General features: G+C 36.0%; 1 protein-coding gene across 2 annotated transcripts in view; it reads right to left on the bottom strand.

Annotated features, from left to right (window-relative positions):
- Positions 1-2,364: 2,364 nt before the first annotated feature.
- Positions 2,365-25,827, bottom strand: part of LOC131028580 (probable CoA ligase CCL7) — a 123,511-nt gene continuing 100,048 nt past the window's right edge. For both annotated transcript variants that reach the window (XM_057958891.2, XM_057958892.2), the window contains exons 3-6: positions 16,744-16,889; positions 2,996-3,063; positions 2,756-2,858; positions 2,365-2,610 (exon numbers count right to left, since the gene is read on the bottom strand). In XM_057958891.2, the coding sequence (XP_057814874.2) occupies positions 2,497-2,610; positions 2,756-2,858; positions 2,996-3,063; positions 16,744-16,889 (431 nt within the window). In that variant the 3' untranslated portion in view covers positions 2,365-2,496. The remainder of the gene's footprint in view (positions 2,611-2,755; positions 2,859-2,995; positions 3,064-16,743; positions 16,890-25,827) is intronic.

The raw sequence follows: 25,827 nt of genomic DNA, 5'->3' as shown, positions 1-25,827 counted from the left end.
ATCCCATCACTAGTATCCCAAGAACTTGCTTCTAAATTAGTTGATCATTTGATTTCAACAAGCAATATTCTCCTAACTCTATGTCATCCTCTTTAGTTGTGACTTATTCCATCATAGCATGGAATGAACTTTCATATAATATTGGACAATGTTCACTCTTTGTAAGTCCAAGATTTCCTCAAAATCAAAATATTCCTCCATGTCAATCATCCATGTAATTAGCTCTTTTGGATTTTACAATCTAGGAGAAATTTACCTTCGCCTATAAGCCTTTTCTAATCCTCAAGATGGTTTAAAACTCTCTATCTATGTTTAGATCTATGAATTACCTTAGATTTCTATTTCCCCTTGATCCATCATCCTCAAACTCGCTAGGATCTTCCCTCTAGAAAAATCCTTTGCAATCTATCATGCCCAATCTCCTTTACATAACTTGGTAATTATGTGACCATATAATCTTTAGGACAATTTGGTGAATCTAGCTTGACCTCTATCAACAACTCTTTTTTTAATAGATTTGTGGACTTTGGGTTTTGTAATTCTATGAGTGCAACTATAGGGCACAACACACATAGATTGATCTTAATTGATCCTCAAAAAAATTCATAGGAATTCACACTTCACAAGAGTAAAATGTTCTCTCCTACTAATTGGTTTAGGGTAGGATCTAAGGATCTAGTTAAGGACTATTGATTAGAGAGAAACAACATAAAGAACATAATCAAATAAGATGAAAACACAAATAATGGAATAGAAATACAAGATTTAATATCAATCCAAAAAATATATTTATTTCATAGGGTGTAAATCTTAATAATTGTAAGTGAAACCCGTAGGTTGATCTCTTAGTTACCATCTCCCACATATCAAGACAACACCCTCAACTTAAAATGGCATTACACTTTTGGCTTATCAATTCAATGTAGATCAATTTACATTCATAAAATCTATGGGACTCATTAGGTTCAACTAAAAATAATTGTGTTTAATCTTTAATCAATCCAAGTGCTAACAAAGATTTCGAAAACTAAATGAAAGCCAATAGCTAAAGGACACAAGTGAGCAGTAGTCCCTTGAAACATTATTCAATTGTTTGAACCCACAAATAGATATATTTTGATATATGCAAATCCAAAAGAATAGGCACATATAAGTATCCCTCCCTTAGATAAACACCTAAATTATTCAAGGAATTCGAAATGAACTAATTTATGAGAAATTGACCGTGTAGAACAATGTTGGGAAAATTCCTTTTTACAAGTTCTAACCAAAAAATGAGTAGACAACTACTAAACAACTTAGACTATTAGTAGGTCAATAAATATTTGATTATTCCCATTTGTGAGTAAATGTGATAATAATCCACAATCTCATCCACTTGCAAAATAAAGCAAATAAATTAAAGAACTTTTTTAATACAAGATTTCTTTGAGGATATGGATGCTATTGCATTATATTTTATGTAGAATTATTGCTCAAGCTCTTAAAGCCTAGCATCTTGGGGTTTCTTAATGGTGGATCTATTTAAGGCAAAGTTGTCCAATAGTTAATTATGGAAAATTTTCTAAAATGTGAGCTTGACACATTATCCTAGAGATGCAGTTGATAGGGATGTTGGAATGTATGAGAGATTTTTTAGGTTGTTTTATAGTGGAGAATGAAATTCATAAATACAATAATGTGGATGTGTCTTAGAATGACTTCGACAAAGTTAATTGAATCAAACCCAAATAACAATTTTTTTAGATTGTTGGGAGTTTATAGAGGGGAAACCTTGAGAATATGGTGGTTCATAACATCTCATATTAAAGTATGGATGACACCTCAAAATACACTTATTTAGACATAGACGTTGCTAATGTTCCCTTGCTGGTCAACATGGGGATGTTCTCCTTACGGTTTTTTATGACATCATAGAAATGAGAGTAAGATATGTTGCCAAATGTCCACAAGTTGCTTGAGAGGATTGACACACTTATATCTGAATAAAATATGTACACGCAGCCTAGTATTCAAACATAAATCAGTCATGGAACTTAATCTATATTATAGCTTATAGCTCTAATGTTCCAATCACCAAATATGTTGCCACACATTTGAATATATCATAGTTTTTCTTAATAATAAATAAAGAAAACTAAAACATTATATAAAATCCATTTTTGATGTTACACGTACATCACATTGAAAAGACTTGCATAAATGATTATGTACATCGCATTGAGAAGACTTGCATAAATGATTATTGCTATATATAAGAGAACTTAGATATACTGACTTGCATAAATGATTATTGCTATATATAAGAGAACTTAGATATACTTCTAAAAACCATCATGAATCATAATATAGTGAATGGTGATATCAATAAGAGATAAAGACTCATGTAATTGCTTTATTTGATAGTTGTGCAATTGTAATAATATGATGTATAGTATATTCATCAAGAATTAAAATCTATATTTATAATTTTTCTATGATTTAGTACACATGATTTTACAACTTTGACTTCATATTTTTAACTAGCTCTCGTCGAAGAATCTTTCCAGAAGCAGACTTGGGTATCACTTTTACAAAAATTACATTGTGTAACCTTTTAAACGGTGCTACCTAGCCAATAAACAAGTATATTAGAAATATTAAATACTTAATTACAAAAATATAATTACCGAATGAATTATAAGATCATAAAACATAATAATATATCTTAAATATGTTAAAGAGGGTTTATTATTAATCTTATTTTGACTATTACCTGCTTGGAAACAAACTCCATCACATCCTGTTTTTTCAAAGAACTTCCTGAAGAAAGAACAATGTATGCTATAGGAACCTCTCCTGCTTGTGGATCGGGTTGACTGCATAAATGAACTCACAATTGAGAAAACTTGTCAAATATTCTCAACATCATAATAAATTAATTTCCTCCTAATTTCCAAACGAAACTTTATTCATTCAAACATAATATATACTTAAAACACAAAACATCACATACGGAATAACTGCTGCATCCACAATTTCTGGATGTGTAAGCAATAGTCCTTCCAACTCAGCTGGAGCTACCTAAAAACAAAATAGATAGCATTCAAATTAAATTTAGATGCATATAAATTACCAGTTATTAAAGATATTTTGATCGATTGCAATCATAGAATAAATCATATAGCTTATTTTACTTAGAAATGATAACTCATTATTATAAACTTCATATTAAATACCTGCACATCTACTCATTCATTAGCTTTCATAAAAACATCTATTTCAATTGTAAAAATATCTATGTATACAATTTTATTTAAAACAAGTATGTGCACATCGTCTCATTTATTTTACTTAGTAAGGAGAGACTTGCACGTGACAGCAAACATGCTTGCATATTCAAAGCTTTATAACCAGAATGTGAGAAAACAAACTTTATATTTTGTTTTTTATTATAAAGCAGCCAAAACCGGGGGCTGACCCGAAAGAGACAGAAAAAAACACAACCAGCACACACACCGCAGACAAGCGGCAGTCAGCCAATCCCTACTCTAGTAATCAAAAACAAAAACTGCCTTCCGCTATTGGATAACCCGAGATCTAAACCAATCCCGTCCAACAAGTGCCATAACCAGCAGTAAAACATCATCATGTCAATACTATAAAAACTGTTAATAGTAGCAATATTACCATGGAACCAGGTGTTCCAGCGACAAAAACTATAGCAAAAAGGAAGGGAATCAACCATACAACCTAATTATCAGCACCCATGTGCTTAGAGAGCATAAGCCCCATCCAGTCATTAGTCGGGAACTGGAACAGTTCCTTAGTGGTGTTGCTTTCCAGCCCGTCCGGATCAGCCTTATCCTGGTGGAGCAAGCACAGAGAGGTAGCAAAGTGCATCACTTTGACAGCGAATTTTCCAATTTTGTAGACATAGGACTCCAGGTGCTCCATCTTTTTCTTAACACCATTTAAATCTTCAGAGATAGCACTGCACCCCGAACACTGCACCGCCTCTTCCTTCTCCCCTTCTTTAGCAATAGTCTTCTCGCCATCAGAATGTCTACCATCCCCCTCAGAGGTGTGGAGCAGGGAAGTGTTAGAATGAGGGGAGGTGTTCTTGATATCCTCCTTGATGGTCTCCGAGTCGGGGACATTAGTGCCCAAATTGGAGGAATCTGAGCCCTCCGTGGCCTCCAAATCCTCCTCCCCCTTCTCACTTTCCGCTTTCTCATAATCATCCTCTTCTTCATTAGCATAATTCTTTCTCACGACAATTTGCTTCATCCGGGATTTGTTTCTGTGGGATCTATGCGGGGTGATACCCTCCTTCGCATCAGACTCAACAAGGAGGATTTTGGGCTCCTTTCTGGGTTTCTTGGAGGTGGGTTTCGCAGCAGAAGGGTTGCATTTATTTTTTTCCCCAATTTTGAGGGGGCAGGGGGGGCCTTGGTCAGGGGATTGACAATATTTTGTTTTACAGCTTGGAAATAGTAGTTTAACATGAAATGTATTGAAGAAATTTTAAAGGATGTTCAGTCTTATATTTAAAAACCCTCCATATTCCTTTTATAATCTTTTGATCCATTTGACATGATGAATTTGTATTAAGCTATTTAAAAGGAGATTCATTTTTTATATTTTGAAAAAAGCACATTCATATAATGAATTTTCCTTTCCAAATAGGGGTTGATGAAGTGATAAATTCTTATCAATATTAAAGAGTAAGAGAAAGTAAACACTACGACTGATAAGTCTCAAACAAATTCTTATCCTCCAACTAAGAAAAGAGAGCACAAGTCATCTATGTGGCCATCCTTGAGTACCTATGAAGTGGTTGCAATTCATCTATTTCTAATGACACGATATTCAGAAGAAGCCAATAGTACCCTTCTTTTCTACATAAGAGCAAAGGATGCTGGCCTATGAGAAAGAGAATTTCAAAATGAGATGAGGAACAATTCTAATGAGCAGGAAATGCTTTCGCATAATGATCTGTATTGGATCCACGAGGAAATATTATCTTCAAAGGAAGACACTTCATCAAGTTTTAGAGAACGAAAACACCCAAAAATCTTAATTTTACAAGATAACCAGTTCTACACAGGCAGTTTGAAACTGTTAGGTGGTTTGAAAACTATCGAGGTAGTTTTGTAACTGTTGATGCATTTTTTAAAATTGTCGCTTAATATAAAAGTGGTGGTGTCCTAACAGAACCAAAAATGAGCAACTAACTCTTCACTTCCAATTCCACTCAAGGATCCTTCTAAAGTAATATGGATTTTCCAAGAGACATACAAGAAGGCAGAGAGCATAGTTTTGATCAATGGAGGAAGAAATTGAAGGATTGTATCTCTTAGAATTAGAAAGCTGAAGTAGTAATAAGCTTGACAGAGGTTGTAACACACTTTTGTACCTCTCTATTTGACTAATATGCTCTAGTAGAGAGCAACTGCCTCTACCGATTAAGTTTTCCACCCTTCACAGAGTTCTCCTGGGATAATTACTTACATTTGTGTTGCATTACACACTTCATTTTGTTGTGCAACTCTGATTCCTCCCAATTTCCATTGTCATTTGGAAATTCAAGTAGCACAATAGATTAGATATTTGATAAACCTAGATTGTAACTAATTTTGGTAGAAATTACAGGTCATTTGGAATACAAGAATGTAGGTTTCTTGTTCCTTGCACTAGTTGTGAATAAGCAACCATTGTAGAATGATGTGCAAAGCATACACCACTAAGGAGAATGATCTCAAGGGTTCTTGTGAACTCTACTCATTGCAAGGTCTAAGATAATGCTACAACATTTGTAGGGGTCCAGATCGCCAACTTCACATACAAGTATGGTATTTATCTCAAAACTTCATTAAATTATTTCCCTCAAGGGAATGGTTTGGCTAAATCCACTAATAAGAACCTAATAATGATTATCAAAAGGATAGTTATAATTATTAGAGAGAATGACACCTACATTTGAGAAATACATTATGGTCTAATAGAATTGCACCCAAGACAACCCTTTGAACCGCACCACATGCCCTTGTGTGTGGGAAAAAAGCTAATTGCCTCCTTCAATTGAACTCTCCACTTTAGAGTTTTCTTGTCAACATGAACTAGAGAAAAATGATGCAATGACGATTAGATTAGTAGAATTGTTGAAATTGGAAAAACAGAGGGAATTAAATTGGACTTGAAATCCAATTAAACATATGGCTCACAACAAATGGATAGATAGTTGTAAATGGGGATATAGGAAACTGACTAAAATGTGTAGCAAGTGAAAAGCCAAGGAGTTGGTATTTAAAATTACCCAAGTAAAGTTTTCTTGTAACAATTTAGTTTATAGGGTTATGGAAGAAACACCATTTCGAATTGTGTCTACGGTTAAAATCCAAAAAATATATCAGATTAAGGGATATTGGAGTTGGATAATTTAAAAGTGCTTAAGAAAAAGAATTTTTCAAGCATATGAAAGGATTGCATGAGGATATTAGAAAATAGTTGGAAAGAATGAATGCTAACTATAAAGAAAAGGCTGATTAGAAAAGGAGGCATAAGGAGTATGAAGTAGGAGATGAAGTGATGGTATATTTGAGGGAAAAGAGATTTACATAAGGTGCATATAATAAATTGAAGACGATGCGATTTGGGCTGTGTGAGATTGTGAGAAAATGTTCAAGTAATATTTTATGAGATTGAGTAACTATAAGGTTTTGGGATATCTCAAGTGTTTAACGTTGTAGATTTTTATAAGGATCATGAAGAAACAATAGAAGAGGTGTAGAGCTGGGCTAGATGTAATGTCCCCTGATTTTATGGCTTAGGAAATAGGGACATTTATCTTGCAAAGATCAATTGCAAGAGACTTCTTTCCTCACTTAACTGACAATATTTATAATATATGATGAACAATGTAAGAATACAATGGTTTGGTTGATAATAATAATAATTCAAGAATAATGACTATCATCAATGCCACTGTTATTTCTGATTAGACAGTTAGATGTATGCTAAGTAATTTGATCTTATAGACATATTTGCACTTAATGCAACAATATGCTGATAAACTTTCCCTTTCACCTATATTGATGAAGGATAAAAGGTTGGATAACAAATCAATGCTTTATCTGATACGATCTTAGGAATTATGCAAGTTATGATACTCCAATCTGCAAAAATATGTATATCAAGATATGTGCACTTCATGATCTATCGATGTGACTCATGCAATGAAACTCTTCCACTGATAATGTTGATATCAAATGCTATGCCTGATAGTAATCCTTCAAATCACGCAATCAATAATACTTGCCATGTCTAATATGTCGATACACTCATGCAATTCCGAATATGCTGATATCACTAATAGTGATAAGTTGCTGTTTCTGATTTTGAGATGTATGCTTGCAACAGTGAATGATGGTGCTATTTCTGATATATATATATCTGCATGCAACCACTATGCCAAAGGCAAAATGCTCAAGAGAGCTCATCCATATAGGATACAAATAAAAGAAGACGAATTCCAATTCATGATTGATGTTGTGTGCTTGACTTCCCATTTATATCTTGCAAAGCTTAAGGATCGCACCTTATCATATGCGATGGGACACCTCTTCTATTAACAAACCTCCTCCAAAACAAATCATGCCTTCTGGTCTATCGGTTTAGTAACTTGTGAAACCACAGACATTTATCATTAATAGCTATTGTTTGATGGTTGTGCTGCTGCCAATTATCAATGCCACAATAATACGAATCATAGTTGCTGACTTGTCAAATTGTTGTCAATAACTGATTATTTTACAAGTTGCTGTTTATTATTACCAATGACTAAACCTGGGCCTCTCCTTATAGTAATAGTCTCTATATCTTAATTGATATTTATCGATGCTCCCCTAATTGCTGTCTTTGATGGTTGGTGGTCAAAGCTAATTATCAATGAGTCATTGATATTATAATCTCTTCGATGCCAAAGGTGGCCTTAATCGATGCTTGAATAATCTTCTATAATATGTATGATCTTTAGAATATTGATGATGATTGGTGATGGTATCGATGATTCATTGATATCATGCTTGTTCTCTTTAATAATAAGTTTAAATATTTAGTCAAAACTTATTTAATCGTTTATCGATTTTAGTTGTCTCCAAGTACAGAATGGGGACATTACACTAGATGGCATAGATACCATAAAAACAAGCAAAAGAAATTTTGGAGATTTGGGATAGCGAAGTTGGGAAAACTATAAGTAATAACAATCATAGTTGAACTACTCGCCAAAACCAAAAACTCACCAAGGCCCGAAAAAAAACTTGGGAAAAACTCGACCAATACTCAACAAAAACTTGGGAAAAACTCGACCAATACTCGACAAAAACTTGGCAAAAAACTCAGGAACTTAAAAAATTGCTTAAATTTAATTAGAAATGCCTTTTTTATTTTTGCAAAATTCAATGAGAAGATGCATCCCATGAGTCAATAAATGAGAAAACAAAAGAAACAAGCTGAGTCTAGATATATTTAAACACAAAGTGGGTACAAAATCGCATCCTCATGAGGAATGCTGATGGCTGGAAGCAAAATAGTAAATAGTTTTTGTACAACTTAAAGTAAATAAATCAATACAATTACATCTTCCTCTTCCCAACTCTAGTAAAAACTAGGGGAGAGGTAGAACTACAGGGTCTGAGGCTGTGACTCATCCTCCATCTTGGATGTAGAACTACCTCTAGCTACACTTGGCACTAGCAATGACTCCTCATCCTCCTCAATGTCATCCAGTGTGAAACCAAATCCACCCCCCTCCTCCTCCGTACCCTACCCCTCCAAATCATTGATGTCATCCTCTGTAAACAATGGAGGCTACTTCTGCAATGTCCAATCACTGTAAGAATCCATATCATCCAAATCAATTGGACCAGTTGGTGCTTCCTCTACCTTTCTTATGCGCAACTGAAGATTATATTGCACAAAGACAAGGTCATTGAGGCATTTTTGAGCTAACTTGCTCCTCTTCTTCGTGTGGATGGCCTCAAACAAGCTCCAATTGCATTCACAACTGGATGAACTACAAGGCTGACATAAGATTCTAAGGGCAAATTTTTTGAGATTTGGGGTATTTCCACCCCAACTTTGCCACCAAGCATTTTCAAAATAAAATTAGATTGAGGGTAGCACCCCTCGCGGGGGTCGGAGGGTGAGAAAGAGGGGTAGAGAGATAGGTCTAGATCTTGGGGGAGAGAGGAGAGAGTGAGATGGAGAGTGGTAGAGAGGGGGATAGAGGAAGAGTGATAGGGAGATAGATAGGTCTAAAATTTGGGGCAGATAAAGTGAGTGAGATAGAGAGAGCGAGAGAATGCTGATAGGAGCCTACTAATTACTGAAATTTGACTAAGTTCGAAAATTTAAAAGATCTTCTAAAACCTAGAATTTGCATTATAACTTCTAGAGATTTGAAAGCACTCTCAAACATCCTGCCAATATATACATGAAATATAACTTAAAGTATAAGTCAGGACTTATACTTAAATGTTATATTTCATGTATATATTTTGATGAAGAGAATGAGACTGACTTGAAAAAAAAATAGATAAGTTTTTGACATGTTTGGGCCTCTTTTTTTAATGCAGTCAAGTTTTTTCTAGAAACTCACCGAGTTTTTGTGAAAAACTCGCCAAAAAATCAGTGAGTTTTTCCCAAGAACTCGGCGAGTTTCTTCTGCGAGTCAATGGCATTCTACTCACCGGCTAGAAAAACTGGTGAGTTTTTAGAAACTTGTCGAGTTTTCGGCAAGTAGTCCACCTATGATAACAATTATGAAGAATGCTTGGTAAAGTATAAAGTTAGACCTATTGAGAGTTCTACATGGATATCTCAACGCAGGTGAGTTATTATGATTTTCCTCTAGCTAATGGGAGAGCTCACTTTTCAATTACCCAAAGTGTTTGATGCATAAGCATCCCAAGCTTAAAAGAAATCTTGCATCAACCAAAAAAATATGCATTTGTATTTGTTTGTCTTTTGTAATTTTTCATGGTTTCTACAATTGTATTTTCTTATTGTAGTTATCAAACAATGCACACAAGCTAGCAAATGGTAATCTTACTATGCAATATCGTTGGTTTATTAGAATGTCCTCATGATTTAACCATATAATTTTAAGGGTGTCATAAGCATGTCCACCTGTTTGATTTTATTTTATATATTATTGTGAGTTATGGCTTGTTGTACTAGCTTAAGGAAGGCCTATTTGGTTGTGCCATGAATTTGAATCTTGTGCCAAAAGATAAACGTCACTAATGGCATCATTAGTCCCAACGAGGCTCATGTTTAGGGTCACATTGAGTTTGGAAGCTTACATCTTGCTAATCTCATTGAGAGTCTAATATTAAATGGTGGTGACTACCCTTCCTATGGCATTATTAAATGGAGAAGATTCCAAATTATGCCCCAAACTAGAGCACCCACCAAAGATATAGTACAACTCCCCATGCACATAACATAGCAATCGTGGGCCTAATATTAAATGACTTCACTTTCAATTTTTCCTGGGAACTAGACACTTGGCTACCAAATGTGTTTAGGCAGGTTTATGTTTAGGGCATAATTTAGAATCTTCTCCTAACATGTTGAATAAATATACTTTACGATTTGAAACTTCAACTGCAAATGAAGAGGGGGGCTGAACTTATTGAGCCACTCCTTAACGACATATTTACCTCATGGCTGTATGTTTTGTCTTCCCTCTTAATATCTCTTCAATTTTTACTTCCCAATTTTGATGATTATAAAATATCATAGTTTTTTAATTACTTAAAGTAAGTCGGAAAAAGGAAATCATGGGACCTTTAACTCCAAAAATTTTCTTAAAAAAGTTATGCAGTGCATGCTAATAAAAACTATCTACACAAGTTGCATGAAAATTTGCTTTTAGTGTTTAAAGTAGAGAATTTCCTAAATTTTCTCCACATATGCAATATAGTTTAGGAGGCTCTTGTAGCAAATTACTTGTGATTATGGAATTTTCAGCTTGCTTGTAAATGTATAGCTAAGTTGTCGGGTTCACTAATCCCAGCCTGCATGCTCAGCTCAAATGGTCGTAGGTCCGAGCTCCTCAAGGGTCTAATGGCTTTGGATGGCATGGACATGCCTATGGCATACCTTGCTCATCCAAGCAATGCCCAAATGTGTTCTATAGTTCAAAGCATGGTTCCAAAATTTGCACTTGCCAAAAAATGAATAAATCCAATTTTTTGACTTGGACTTTATGACTCGGCAAAATTCAAAAAAGTATAAAAAAGGGAAAAAAGCCTTAAATTCATTACCTTGGGAAAACTGGCCAAGACTCGTTGAAAGATCCCAAATGGATCCTTTTGTTGTTGCTTCTGTAAATTCTTAATTAAATATACTATATTTTTGTAATTTTTCGGTGATCTTATAGAATAGACAGAAGTTGCAGAAAGGGATTGTTTCTTTTTGGGTTTTGATGTTATAAGTAAAGTAAATGATAAATAGCAACAACTGTGAAAGAAAACAGTAAACAATGTTCATATGTAAGAACACTTAAGCAATCTGAAAATACTGCAAATCATACCAGGCAAATAACCGAGTTTTGTATTCAGCAAGAATCCATACATTTATTTGGAGCTGTTCTCAATCTGGATTGATGCCAGATGGAGGAATATTACTGGCAACGAACAAGGAAGACCAAATAAGCTGAATACAACCCTTCAAGCCAACATACAAACAAGGCATGGTTGCAAAGGAGGCGTGGAAGCTGCTGGCCAGCTAAAACAGACTAGCCGCCCTGTTGAAACCCCCAATATGCATGCTGAATCTTCAGGCCAAGAAGATGTGTCTTCTACCTCTGACAATCTCTGTGCAATCCTGGATAAATCCACTGTCAACTCCTGTTGAGGGCCACATCCTAGCAAGTTCAGACTTGGGGTTTACGTTCCAGACCAAAATCACTCTTCCAGAGCAATTCCCAAATTTGCAAGTTTCAAAATGATCAAAGATGCTATCAATTAGGTTTTCATCTCCTTATAACTCCTTTCCCTTTGCAAGTCGAACCCTAAAGAATAATAAAGCTTGCGCTTTATAATTAAAGTGACACTTTCCCAATTATGGCGTCAAACTATAGAAAAATATTGCTATAGAAAAATATCACTTTATTGCGAATAAATAGCTTCAAGCATCCAAAAAGACTCTGGGAGGTGAGAAACATTTAGCAAAGTTCAAGACCTTTCCAACGAGCTATAACACATAGGCATATCAAACCAGATGAAGCCAAAAACCCCTTATTACTCCGAAATGGCTATATACATAGCCTTATTTTAATTTATTTAATCGCTAACTTAGGAAATATTTAAATATAATAAATATTTCCATAGATCCAATAATAGCCCAAAATAACCAACCAAACATGAATCTGACTTCGTCACCTGTCTGTGACTGATGCCGGACAAGATGGGCCAAATGGCAATCCCATCCCTAAAATCTAGGGATACTCCTAAAAACTAGGAAACACACCCAATCTTCCTGAAACTAAAACCATGGTATGGTCTCGTGGAACCTCAAATATGGAAACTGCCACAACCTCCTAAAAAGTAGGAAATCGCCCTAAAAAGTAGGAACCTCTCTCCAAACACCTATAACTGCTCAAAAGGATCCTGCTCTACTCCTTGGTCCCCCAGATGGTCATTCAATCAACTGCCAGTTCTCCCTAAAAAATAGGAATTGTCCTTTGAAGGACCACAATGACTCACAGAGCCCCTGCAAAGCTCCATGACCCTCAGAATGAGTCCCCTAACCATGTCATTGACCTACGAGAGCTCAAATGGTAGGTCAACCCTTGCTCATCTCATGTCACCTAGAAAAGGGGACATTACAATCTTCCCTTCCTGAAGATTGCTTGCCCTCAAGCAATCTGCACCTGCACGCTGAAAACCAATTCATTGGATCCCATATCAATATGATAAACGTTGCTTCACCCAACCGCTGCGCTACTGTGATATAAACATTTTTATACCCAAAGTGAAACAACTCATCATGGATCCACTGAAGAAATACACCACACATGTCAATACCAGGATCCCAAATCTTTGCACTGTCATATCCATCCATCATGTCAATACTCATTATACTGCTGCTGTGAACCTGAACATTATCTAACCAGCTAAGAACTTCACTCCAATTGAAGCCACAAGTACTACCAACCATCAATGCTGATATGAATCCATCAATAAGCCAATTTCCAACAAGTAAAGTGTGTTGGATACTTTTCCAAGACCTCCAAACAGTTGTTGTAACTTTACCTATATTTCCACAAATTAATGTGCCTTCATTAAAGGTTGCTAAGTAAATGTTTTGTTGAGCCATGTAACAAATGAAGTCCCTTACATGCTGATCTTCATAGCCGATTGTCAAATCTAAGAAAACTGAGTCACCAATCAATAAGTACAACGCTGCCTTATCATATGAAAGAGGTGACAAAATGAAAGGTGCATTGGGAACACCTTCTATGCCAATAAAGGATAACTCATTAGTGGCTGGTCCACTATGAGCCTCATTATCAATTCCATCACCACCATGTAAAAAATAACCAATATCAGCTGAAAAATCAGAATTAGATAGCTCATGTTCCTCCTTACCAATATGGTGATGAGTATCATGAATGTGCTGAAGTTGAAGCTTGGCCCGATGAGCTACCAACTTGGCTTGCTTGGCTCCTGCCAACCATCCTTCATTCATCCTCTGAGATTGCTCTATATCAGCTGTCCCAAAATGCACAAAATCTGATTTATGATGGATTGTATTATTCACATTATCATAACCCATGATTGCACCATGTGTACCTTCAAGTCTAGAATGCAAATCATTATTCTCTTCTTGACCAAAGGCTGCCATATCTTGAGGAAGAGAAGTTATATCACTTTTGTTATGAACCTCGTGGGGTGGCTCGAATGACATGATAGAGGCTGCTGATTTGCCAAGTTCAACATACACCTCCCCTATCAAGATAGACTCACACACATCCGTCAAACTCTCCTCGGAACCATCACCATTAGGCACATTTTTTGTTTTGTTCCCATCTTCTAAGGTCTGATTTGAAAAATCAGACTCATTATGACATGTATCTTCAATATCAAAAGCATCAATAACACCCAAACAATGAGTGTTTGCATGAGATGACCCCTCACAACCATCATCTTCATGCACCAAAGCATCGAAATCTTGATTATGCTCAGTAGCAAGACTGCTGTCATAAAAGTCAGGGCTGCTATGGCTTGTTTTCCCCTTGCATCCCTCTTGTTTAACACTCATATATTGCGTGCCAACTGTAGGAACCCCTCCTACAGCTTCCTCATGTGCCATGACCTTTGAATCATCATTGCGTTCATATGAAGGACTGCTGTTATAAAAATCAGAATGGTTGCCATACCTTTGTGACATGTTTTCAACATTCATAGGTACCACTTCATCCCTTGTAGCATGTTCATCAAATTCCTCATAGAGATTTTTACAAACCTCATTTATGGATGAGTCAATCGGTTCTTCTCTTTTTATTTGCAGCTGATATGAATTCATAGCATCTTCAACTTCATTCGGAATACCCATAAATTGGGTGAAGATAAGCATATCCTGCAGCTTTTTTGGAAGGGAGCAATACCCATGATAGTTGCTTATGACTATATCATTGAATGTTTTAACAAGGGGCCTCCTTGTACTTTTAGATGTAGTTGTACCTCTAGTGTGTCTTGAACTCTTTGAAGGTGTTTGATCAAATTCCCTTCCTGCTTGTTTATTTTTACATAACCCTGTCATGATGATTCTTTTTATGTCCAACTGAAAACCAAATCCAATCACACCAAGTGAATGCAAATACCACCCCACAGGCTGGCAGGATTATGCTCTGATACCACTGAAAGATCCCAAATGGATCCTTTTGTTGTTGCTGCTATAAATTCTTAATTAAACATACTATATTTTTGTAATTTTCCGGTGATCTTGTAGAATAGACAAAAGTTGCAGAAAGGGATTGTTTCTTTTGGGGTTTTGATGTTATAAGTAAAGTAACTGATAAATAGCAACAACTGTGAAATAAAATAGTAAACAATGTTCATATGTAAGAACAGTTAAGCAATCGGAAAATACTGCAAATCATACCAGGCAAATAATCTAGTTTTGTATTCAGCAAGAATCCATACATTTATTTGGAGTTGTTCTCAATCTGGATTGATGCTAGATGGAGGAATATTACTGGCAACGAACAAGGAAGACCAAATAAGCCGACTACAACCCTTCAAGCCAACATACAAACAAGGCGTGGTTGCAAAGGAGGCGTGGAAGCTACTGCAAATCACGTGCCAACTGAAATAGACCAGCCGCCCTGTTGAAACCCCCAATATGCATGCTGAATCTTCAGGCCAAGAAGATGTGTCTTCTATCTCTGACAATCTCTATGCAATCCTGGATAAATCCACTGTCAACTCCTGTTGAGGGCTACGTCCCAGCAAGTTCAGACCTAGGGTTTACGTCCCAGACCAAAATCACTCTTCCAGAGCAATTCCCAAATTTGCAAGTTTCAAAATGATCAAAGATGCTATCAATTAGGTTTTCATCTCCTTATAACTCCTTTCCCTTTGCAAGTCAAACCCTAAAGAATAATAAAACTTGCGCTTTATAATTAAAGTGACACTTTCCCAATTATGGTGTCAAACTATAGAAAAATATCACTTTATTGCGAATAAATAGCTTCAAGCATCCAAAAAGACTCCGGGAGGTGAGAATCATGTAGCAAAGTTCAAGACCTTTCCAACGAGCTATAACACATAGGCATATCAAACCAGATGAAGCCAAAAACCCCTTATTACTCCAAAATGGCTATATTCATAGCCTTATTTTAATTTATTTAATCGCTAACTTAGGAAATATTTAAATATATTAAAATATTTCCATAGATCCAATAATAGCCCAAAATAACCAACCAAACATGAATCTGACTTTGTCACCTGTCTGTGACTGATGTCGGACAAGATGGGCCAACTGGCAGTCCCATCCCTAAAATATAGGGATACTCCTAAAAACTAGGAAACACACCCAATCTTCCTAAAACTGAAACCATGGTATGGTCCCGTGGAACCTCAAATATGGAAACTGCCACAACCTCCTAAAAAGTAGGGAATCGCCCTAAAAAGTAGGAACCTCTCTCCAAACACCTGTAACTGCTCAAAAGGATCCTGCTCTACTCCTTGGTCCCCCAGGTGGTAATTCAGTCAACTGCCAGTTCTCCCTAAAAAATAGGAACTATCGTCTGAAGGACCAAAATGGCTCACAGAGCCCCTGCAAAGCTCCATGACCCTTAGAATGAGTCCCCTAACCATGTCATTGACCTACGGGAACTCGAATGGTAGGTCAACCCCTTCTCATCTCATGTCACCTAGAAAAGGGGACATTACACTCGCCAAAAACTTGGCTAAGTGAGTAAATGTGCAATTTACTTGGCTGGAAAAATAACTCGTAAGTTAGATGACTACTAAGGAAGTTTTTGATCTATGGTTCAAAGAGATTTATGAGGGAAAAGTGATTCTATAAGTTCATTCTTTTACAATTAACAATCATCTATTTGATACCTAAACCTATAGCTATGATTTAATGTGCATGCTAAAATCTCAAGTTGAGTGCTAAATATCTTCTAGTTTTTAAACTTGAAAATGATTAAAAAGTAAAATCTGTAAATATTATCTTTACCTGGAATCCTTTACACTTGATTAGTTCCTTAATACGATCAACAATAAATAAGTTTCCATTCTCATCAAAGAAGCCCAGATCTCCAGTATGCAGCCAACCATCCCTGTCCATTGTATCTTTAGTTGCATTTGGGTTATTGAAGTATCCTGCGAGTTACAGAAAAATTTCTTAGATATTTTTTAATTTAATGCTCTTGGAGAATTCTTAACATTAAAGGAGACAAAACCAAGCTATTCCAGTAGTCTGTTTTACTCTAAAGAATATGGACATTATGCATACTCAAACTGCATTCAATATGTTTAGAGCAAAGGCTTATATTTTCTTATTTTGGTGTGTAGAGATTTGACCAGAAAAATAATCATATAAACTATCTATTAGAACAAGAGAGCTCTGCACATAAATAATGGGTTACCAATATTTGACATCTGTAGGTCTTGAAATGAGAAGATAGCAAGGCATCGAAAGATACTTTACTGTAGTATTGAATAATATATGGAACTCATTTTCATTTGCTACAGAAAGAAGTTTAAGTACCAATGAATCTGGCTCAAGCCCATCTCATTACTGTCTAGATCAAAAGTTTGATGATTTTGACCTGAAGGAATAAAATGAATTAGGGCATGACATGCCTACAATAAAGAACTACATGATGGAACATACATCAGAGCACATCCTAGTAATGATCAATCAAACTATGTACAAGGTTAAAATAAAAAATAGTCAAAGGGCCAGGCAAGAGATAAAACAAGGCCACATATTCTCACCTTAACTTCATGCAGATTTTGGTGACCATGCAGTCCAAAGAAAACAGATAATTTTACAAAGTTAAAACCATAGAATAATCTACCAATCAATTAGAAAGTGTAGAATACTCAAGCTAAAGGAAATGTATTTTGGAAAAAGATGAAGATCTAACTGTAAATCCTTATAGCCTAGTAAAATCCTTTAAGCACCAAATTTCCTCTTAGAAAAATCTTATTTTCTAATATCAACAAAGATGGCCTGCTTGAAGATCTATATGATAGCCTTAAAAATAAATTTGGATTATCTAAATAAATTGGTGGTATCATGTGTGAAAACAATTGAACAAAATAGTTGGAAACAACCACTCACTGACAACTCATCTTGGTAGTTATGTCACTTAGCAGATTCTACATAATCACATAAATATATGTCTGCATGAACTTTGTATGTGTAACAGTGCACAATATCATTCTAACTAAAAACACTTGCACTGTGAGGTTCAGTCATGAGGCATGCATCTGCTTTACCCTATCAAGTTTTACATTGTCCATAACCTAGTGGCTTTGACTAGTGGTCTTTGACTTTAATGATCCTGCTGCTATCATTGCCTCATTCTTAAATGATACCGCTTCTATCATACAATTTGTCTCTGGTTGTTCCACTACAGAGATCCAAGATAGCTCCCACAAAAAACAGTCTAGAAAGAGCCTGCCATCTCATTGGAAGGTCCTCACTAATAGTTGTTTCCAAGGTGGACTTTTTGCCCTCTACACAGCTGTGTACCCACAAGATTCTAAACATTTCAAGATGAATATCCCGACCTCCCTCTCTTGGACATCCTAATAATACATTTTTGCTCCTTGAGAAAGTCTAACAAAATATCCTGACCTATGTAGTTTATTGTCTTTAAACATACCGAATGGATATCCTCTTTCTTAGTAAATGATCAGTCAATAATGCAATCTACCTCATCATCCTCCAATTCTGACTTGATATTGTAATAGGGAGTCCAACAAAACATATGAGCATTCATAACAAATAAAGTTTGGAATGTGCAGGGGCCTTCACCAAACCACATCCTATGGACAGATGTCCCATACATTCATCAAAATAAAAAAATAACTAATTTTGGATTGCATTCAACTTTCTCATCTGTAAACCTGATTCTAAATCCAGTGTATGTAAATCAAATAAGATTTCGCAAAGTCAACTTTGCTGCTATCGTTTTCAATAGATTCAATGTGATTTCAATTATAGTACCATTTATTCTATGACTGCTGGCTAAGTTTCCAGCCATCCCTTATGGGATTTGCTGATACCCCCATTAGAAACATTTGGTTGAAAGGCTGAGTAATGCCTAACACCATCCAATATGACATTGAGGGCTAAAGATCTTAGCCATCATTATCACCATCCCTCACAAACAGTTGCCTTATAGGCTGCTAAGTAGGTCAAGTAGGTGATAAGTGAGTTGTTCTTTTCTTGAAACTTCAAGTGTGTTATATATCCACCTTCTATATCCTATTTCTTCTATCTCCTATCCTTCTCTATCAATCTTCTCATTTTCAATCTTCTTTCTTAATTACTCTTTCCCTTTATCCTACATATATTAGGTAACATGTAACTAGCTTATTGTCTTCTATAAATTCAAGGAAGGATGCCTTGCATTTGAGTATCAATCCATAATTCCATTGAATCTCCTTATAGGCATACAGGAGGACCAAGAGCTTAAGTTTGGGGATGGTGGCAGGGAGGCAGTGCAAATATATTTAGCACTTGAAAAATTAGTTATAAAAAGATGTATATAAGGAATAAGTATAAGGATTACAAACCAGACTTTGGCATACTAAGTAAACTACTAAACAATAAACACATTACAATGATTGCATTAACATTTTAACATTAACACTGAAAATATCGAATTTGGAATTTATGTAATATTCAAAATTTCATAATGATAATTACAATGTGTAAAATGACAGAATGGATTGTTGCCGCTAATCAACCCCAAACACCTCATTACTAGAACTATTGGGCTCCAAAATCTCAAGCTCCTCCAAATCAATAACAGCCAACCTTGTATATGTAGTGTCAATCAACATATGTTAGCTCCTTTGGCTCTACATCCCATCAAGACTCTACACTCTCCTTGTATGTGTGTTGCAATCAATGAGACACAAAGCAATATGTATAGCCACAAGCTTCTCTACCCTCCTAGAGGTAAGATTGTTCCTCTTAATGGAGTGGATGAAGCTCTAAGTAGACAAATTGATCTTAGATACAAAAGAACTAGAAACTTGGGGCAGCAAATGAGTGGTTAGGGAGGCAATCAACAAAGTAGGTCCATGCATAGTCCACCACAAAATTGGGTCTTTCTATGGCATAGTCTCCCTATCTATCTTGGCCTCCTCAAAATATTCCCTAAGAGTGGCAAATTTTGTACACTCAATGTGAGTGATGTTGGCATATGTAGAATCATACATCTTTTGAATAGCCTTCATGAACCCTGCTTTCACCTTTGCATCTTGTATAGGTGTAATTTTGCCACCTCTGCACATACCGCTTCAAGTTCAACGCATAGGAAGCCATGTGCAAGGGAGTGTTGAGATTCTCCCATCTATGATGAATGATTGTCTGAATATGTTCATTGTAAAATTAAAATGTGGAGTCTTTCTATCGCATAGCAATCTTCATTTGGCCAAGCATAGTATCAATGCACTCATACACCTCTCCAAAGTTGAGTGCATTAGCATGCCCATATCTAATCCTCTAAAGATTGGAGTAATGATAGAGACAATATATTTTGCAACACCTCAAAAAACATCACTCTTCACCATCTCCTTCACCCTCTTCCCCTACTATGTCTTGGACTCGAGCCACTAGTTCCATTTTGTTGTTGTAACCATTAATTGCAATGCGTCTCGCAACTCAAGCTTCTCTCCAAGGGAATGAAGTATGATGTATATTTAGTCTCTAAAAGTTTCAAGAACTCCTTCTTGGAGAAGGTCTTAAAAAGTGTGAAGTGTGGTGGTTGAAGATAAACACATCTCTAGCATAATTAATAATCATTTTGATCCAAATAATTTTTCCATGTCCTTGAGTGCATTATTCATGGCATGCACATAACGAGTCCACCAAATATGTCTATGGGCTGCCTTAATTAACTTCCCTACAACTTTGCAAACGTTTGTCACATTTATCACTACTTGCACTACGTGTTGTGGCCCAACCTCCTCTATAGCATCTCATTGATCCACATATAGCTTCATCCAATTAGTCAAGAGAAACAACTTTACCTCTAAACGATCAAAGAAGTTGGTGGCCATACATAGTGTCTTGCAGCTACAAGATCAACAGACCCCTCAATATCATTAGACTCTAGCCTTACATTGGGATGTTGATCTTGAAGATGCTATACAAATTGATGAGAAGGAGACAGTGAAGAGATTGGTTGGGGTTCCATTGCTTGAGGCAGACCCTTATACTGGCAATGACTCAGACTCAAGCTCCAATTTTGATACAAACCTACCATATGCATCTATCAATTAGGGACAACTATAAATTTTCTCTGTTTTTGTCATTTTATAGTTGAAACTTGCAACCTTTGGTCATTTTGTTGTAATTCTTATATAATATGTATGCATATAGATAGTGAAAGCATTTAATGTTTGTTGATTTGGTTGTCAATTCTCATGTGAAATCTCAATCCAAGTCTAATGTTATGTATTAAGCTTCTCTAATGTAGTGGTCCATAGGGACATGTCCCCCTCCCCTAAAAAAAAATAAAAAAATCTGCCTGTTTTGAAGATGGAGATGTCCTTGAGACATGGAGACTTAGAGGGGATGTCCCCCCATTGTCCCACCATTGCTGCTCAAGTCTCAAGGATGTTTCCAAGAAGCCCTTGGGGACTCCAAGATGTCCCCAAGATGTTAAAGAGACTTCAAGAAGTCTCCCAACCATCTCAGGAACTTCCACATGTTGCAAAATAAGTGATAAAATTTTGAAAATAACATTCGCCATGAAGGTTTGTGAGATTGTGGAGCCCTTAACCCCACAAAATCCTGCAAGGAGCATTGTCCCTTGACCCCTAACCTCTACCCACCATTGTTAATGTTCAATGCATTCATTTCCATGTTTCTAATGCTTATAGGTTTAAACTTTACTTAGTATACCAAAGTCTCATTTCCGATTCTTATATTTATTCCTTATTTGCCCCCAAAATTCTACCTTGTTAATGTTCAATACAATCATTGCCATGTTTTTAATGTTTATTTGTTTAATTTTACTTAGTATGCCAAAGTTTCATTTGCAATTCTTATACTTATTCCTTACACATCTTTTTATAACTAAATTTTCAAGTACTATATGTATTTGCGCCACCCCTCTCCACTACCACCACCTCATCACCCTTGTGTTGTCATCCCCCCACCATCTCCACATTTAGGCCCTTGGTCCCCTTGTCCCCCTATCTCCCTGTCAAGAAACTCCATGAAACTATGCTATAATGTCTATCATGAATGCTTTATCAATATTATGACATGAATATTTGAAATTTATTTATATAAATAAATAAATTCTATTTTTTAATAGTTGTCCCTTGTCCCCTTAAAAATGGCCAAAAAGTACCCTCATATTAGAAACACATCCCACCGTCCCTTGTTGTCCCTATCCCAAAACTTGGGGAGCATAAATCTAAAATTGAAGATCAACATTCTTCCAATGCCCTAAACAATTAACTACCCTAAGGAACTAAGGACCCTCCATACATCTAACCATGATATTTGTGAGTGGACAATGCCTAATGTTTATGTCCTCGTCCATAACTATGCTACATCCACTTGTGACCTAGGTATCCTTCATTTTCACCATTAAAATATATAATCTTGGAATGTTTCTTATCCAAGATTGTTGCCCTCAATTTAGTCTCCCTTGGTGGCACATATGTGGTCCTGCCCTTATTATATTTGCCACAACCTCCTTATAATGAGGAGTAAGCCACATGGAATGGAAATCCACTGGCAAAGAGGAATTTGTGAATGGCATCATCTACCTCATCCTTCAATTTCACATTTAATAAATTTTCCAACAGGTTTAGAGCACCACTAGCCACCCTATGTTTCCCCTTAAGCTTTGTGGCCCCTGAACTAGAAGAAACTTGAATATGTGCTTGTGACCTTTGCAAAGTAGTAAAAGAACTCTAAAGATCTTTTCCGCTTATTGGAAAAGAAGCAGATGTAGGTGCATTTTCTTCACTACTACCCCATAATTTACTTACCTCAGCCCTATATTTCAGGATTTTGTCATCTTGACAAATAATTCTACATCTTTTTATCATATGGAGGTGAACATTAACTCTTGTAATGTTGCCTTCAAATTCAAGTTTTCAAAAGTAGCACTTCCACAACTTGGTGCCCCTAGATGTCCCAAGCTTTGCTTGTAACTTGGTTGCAAATTGTTTTAATGGGGATTTAGGGTCAAAGGGACCCTTAGCATATTTTTGCAGCATTTTGGAAGGGCACCTAATAATTGTACTCCCAATGGAACTAACTGCTATAACCTTCTCTAGTTTTGTACTTGGACCATCAAGTGCATAATCAAATTCAGTTTCAATTCCTACTTCAACTTCTTAAGGCTCAACCTCATCCTCATTCATATTGTAAGAGCTCATACACATAGTGGCAATGCAAGACACAATAATAAAATTTCAAAGTTTATAATTAAAAAATTAAAATTCAAACCATGGATAATGCAAGGGATTAAGACACAAGGATTTTATTTCTATTTTTCTTAGTTTAAGTCACACGAAGTGCATAAGCAGAGGATACACAAATAAGAATCCCTGGTCTTAACCTTTGGCAAATAAGGATTTCATTTTTGTTTTTCTTGATTCAAGTCACATGAAGTGCAAAAGAAGAGGATACACAAAAGTTAAAACTCTAATTTGACAAAAATTAAACACCTAAATAAAATATTGTTGTTATAAATTAAAAAAAAAGATCATTATTCATTTGTAAAAGTAAAAGAATGAATTTAAATTGAAATTTGTAACAATGTAAATTATAAATCCGTAAATTAATTACTAAATTTGTCAACTAAAATTAGTAATAACAATTAGTTACTAAATTGGACAATGAAAGAAAAAATTAAAAAAGTCATAAAGGAAGTCTAACTTGAGGCTTGAATAATGCTTTGAATCTTTTAATTCAATGGCCGGTTGATGTCACTCTTCCTATCGCTAATCCTCAACCCTAATGCCCTCACTTACAATCTTTCTTACTCTTGCAACTTGTTGAAACCTTGGAGTGAGTTGGAATGAGGCTTAGATAACTATTTGAGTGTTTAGGGTTTGGGTGGGGTCCATAGGCCATTAGAGTTGGGGCATGTGACATACATTTCAAAAAAATGATTTAAAAAAAAAGTTTTGCATCTATAAGTCAAGATTGTCAAGAAATCCTAGTAGTCCCCGAGATTGTCAAGAGACTCCTAGGAGTCCCCTAGACATCTTGGGAGAATTCTAGAGTCCTCCAAAAGTCCCCAAATGAAGGGGGGTGTCCTAAAAACATCCGTAGGTCTTGGGAAGTAGTGGTGGGATGGTGAGGGGACATCCCCTCCAACTCCCCATACCAAAAACATGGGGATTTGGGGGCAGTAGTGTGGGGTGGGCTGATGCATTCCCATTGAACACTATATTATTCTCTCTTATTCTTCTCTATTTTGCCCTTTTCTCTTAATTATTATTTTCTCCCACATATATAGGTATCATCTAACTACTTATTATATTCTATAAACTCAAGGAAGGATGTCTCCCACTTCATTGTTATTGTAACGAGAGGTTTGCCCCCTCAAAGTGGCAATGTAATAGAATGGTGGTCCCTTAAAGTGGTAAATATCAATTATAGCTTCTATGCTTGTCAATAGTTTCCATTGATCAAGAAGGATCCTAAAGTTTCATTGAAGCATCATGCTAGGCAAGTAAAACTTGAGTTTTTTCACCTTTTTCTTTCCCTCTAATCATCTTAATAGTTGGCATGTATAGTTTGACTGAGAACTTTCCAACAGCAGTAGCTTCATCGTCTTACACAACTGCCACCTCCTACAACTAGACTCAAGGGGCAACAGCCCCCTTGCGCAATCTTGTAGAACTTGAGAGGATTCTGGTACAACAATGCAAACAGTCATTTAATAATATGGGAATTAATCTCAATCAGAAGTTAGATAACTAGGACTCCTACATGAGTATTAAAATTGTCATTGGCTCCCTACAAGCTAATATTTGTGGTCAGCCATGCAAGTAGCAGAAATTTTCAAACATCTGTTGTGGATGTCTAATAGTGAAGTAGGGCAGAGCTCCAAAAACCTTGTAGTGAATTGACAACCCTTGATCAAGGTGGAGGTCAAAAAGTTTGATAGATCAGAACTCAACATCCAGCTTCGTCAGCTTGAATGATATTATTCTCAAATCTTACGAGAAAAAAAAATTCCCCTGGCAACTTTACATTTGGACATAGAGCCCTATCAACAATGCCTGAAGATGCAACCCTTTAGTAAAATTCATACTTGGAATGAATCCACCAAGGAAATCATAGCTCACTAAGACAATGTGTAGGGCAATGACCATTTCAACCATCTCTTCAAGGTGCATCAAATAGGATCCATCAAGGATTACACCTTGAGGCATCAATGATTGTGCATGCATGTTGATAACCTCAATGATGATAAATTGCTTGAGTTATAGATCAAAGGTTTGAATGATGACATCAAGCATGATTTGAAGATTATTCATCCTTCACAGATAATTGAGACCATCTCACTCACATGTCAATATAAGGCCAAGCAAAGGACTCCAAAAAGATCATTCTTTTCTATCATAGAAAAAGGTAAGAGCACAACTAATAGTTTTTCTTCCTCCACTATTAGTATTCTTACAAAAATATTTGAAGAATGTCTAGCCAAGGGTCTATGTCAAAAATGTAACAATAAGTTGTCCAAAGGGCATCAATGTGCAAAAAAAATTAGATGAAACTTCAGACAAAGAAAATGGGGAACTTGAAGAAGTTTTAGATGATTATCCGGATGAAGAGGGTCTAGATTTAGCTACCATTTTTGTGTATGAGGCTCTAGATTTACCCACGATTTTTGTGTACGCCCTACTTGACCCTTTACATTAAAAGAAAAAGGCAAGTGTCCTCATTGACTAGGTAAGTGCTCATACTTTTATTTACAAGAAGTTGGCTAGCCATTTAAATTGCTTGCCCTACCTAATAAAGAAATTTTAAGTGATGATTGCCAATGGAAACACAATTATATGCAGAGGAATTTGCCCCAAGGTGAATATAACA

Source organism: Cryptomeria japonica, chromosome 8 (assembly GCF_030272615.1).
Source record: "Cryptomeria japonica chromosome 8, Sugi_1.0, whole genome shotgun sequence".
Taxonomy (NCBI): domain Eukaryota; kingdom Viridiplantae; phylum Streptophyta; class Pinopsida; order Cupressales; family Cupressaceae; genus Cryptomeria; species Cryptomeria japonica.
The sequence above is the reverse complement of the archived record's forward strand: the minus strand, read 5'-3'. Positions and strand labels throughout refer to the sequence as shown.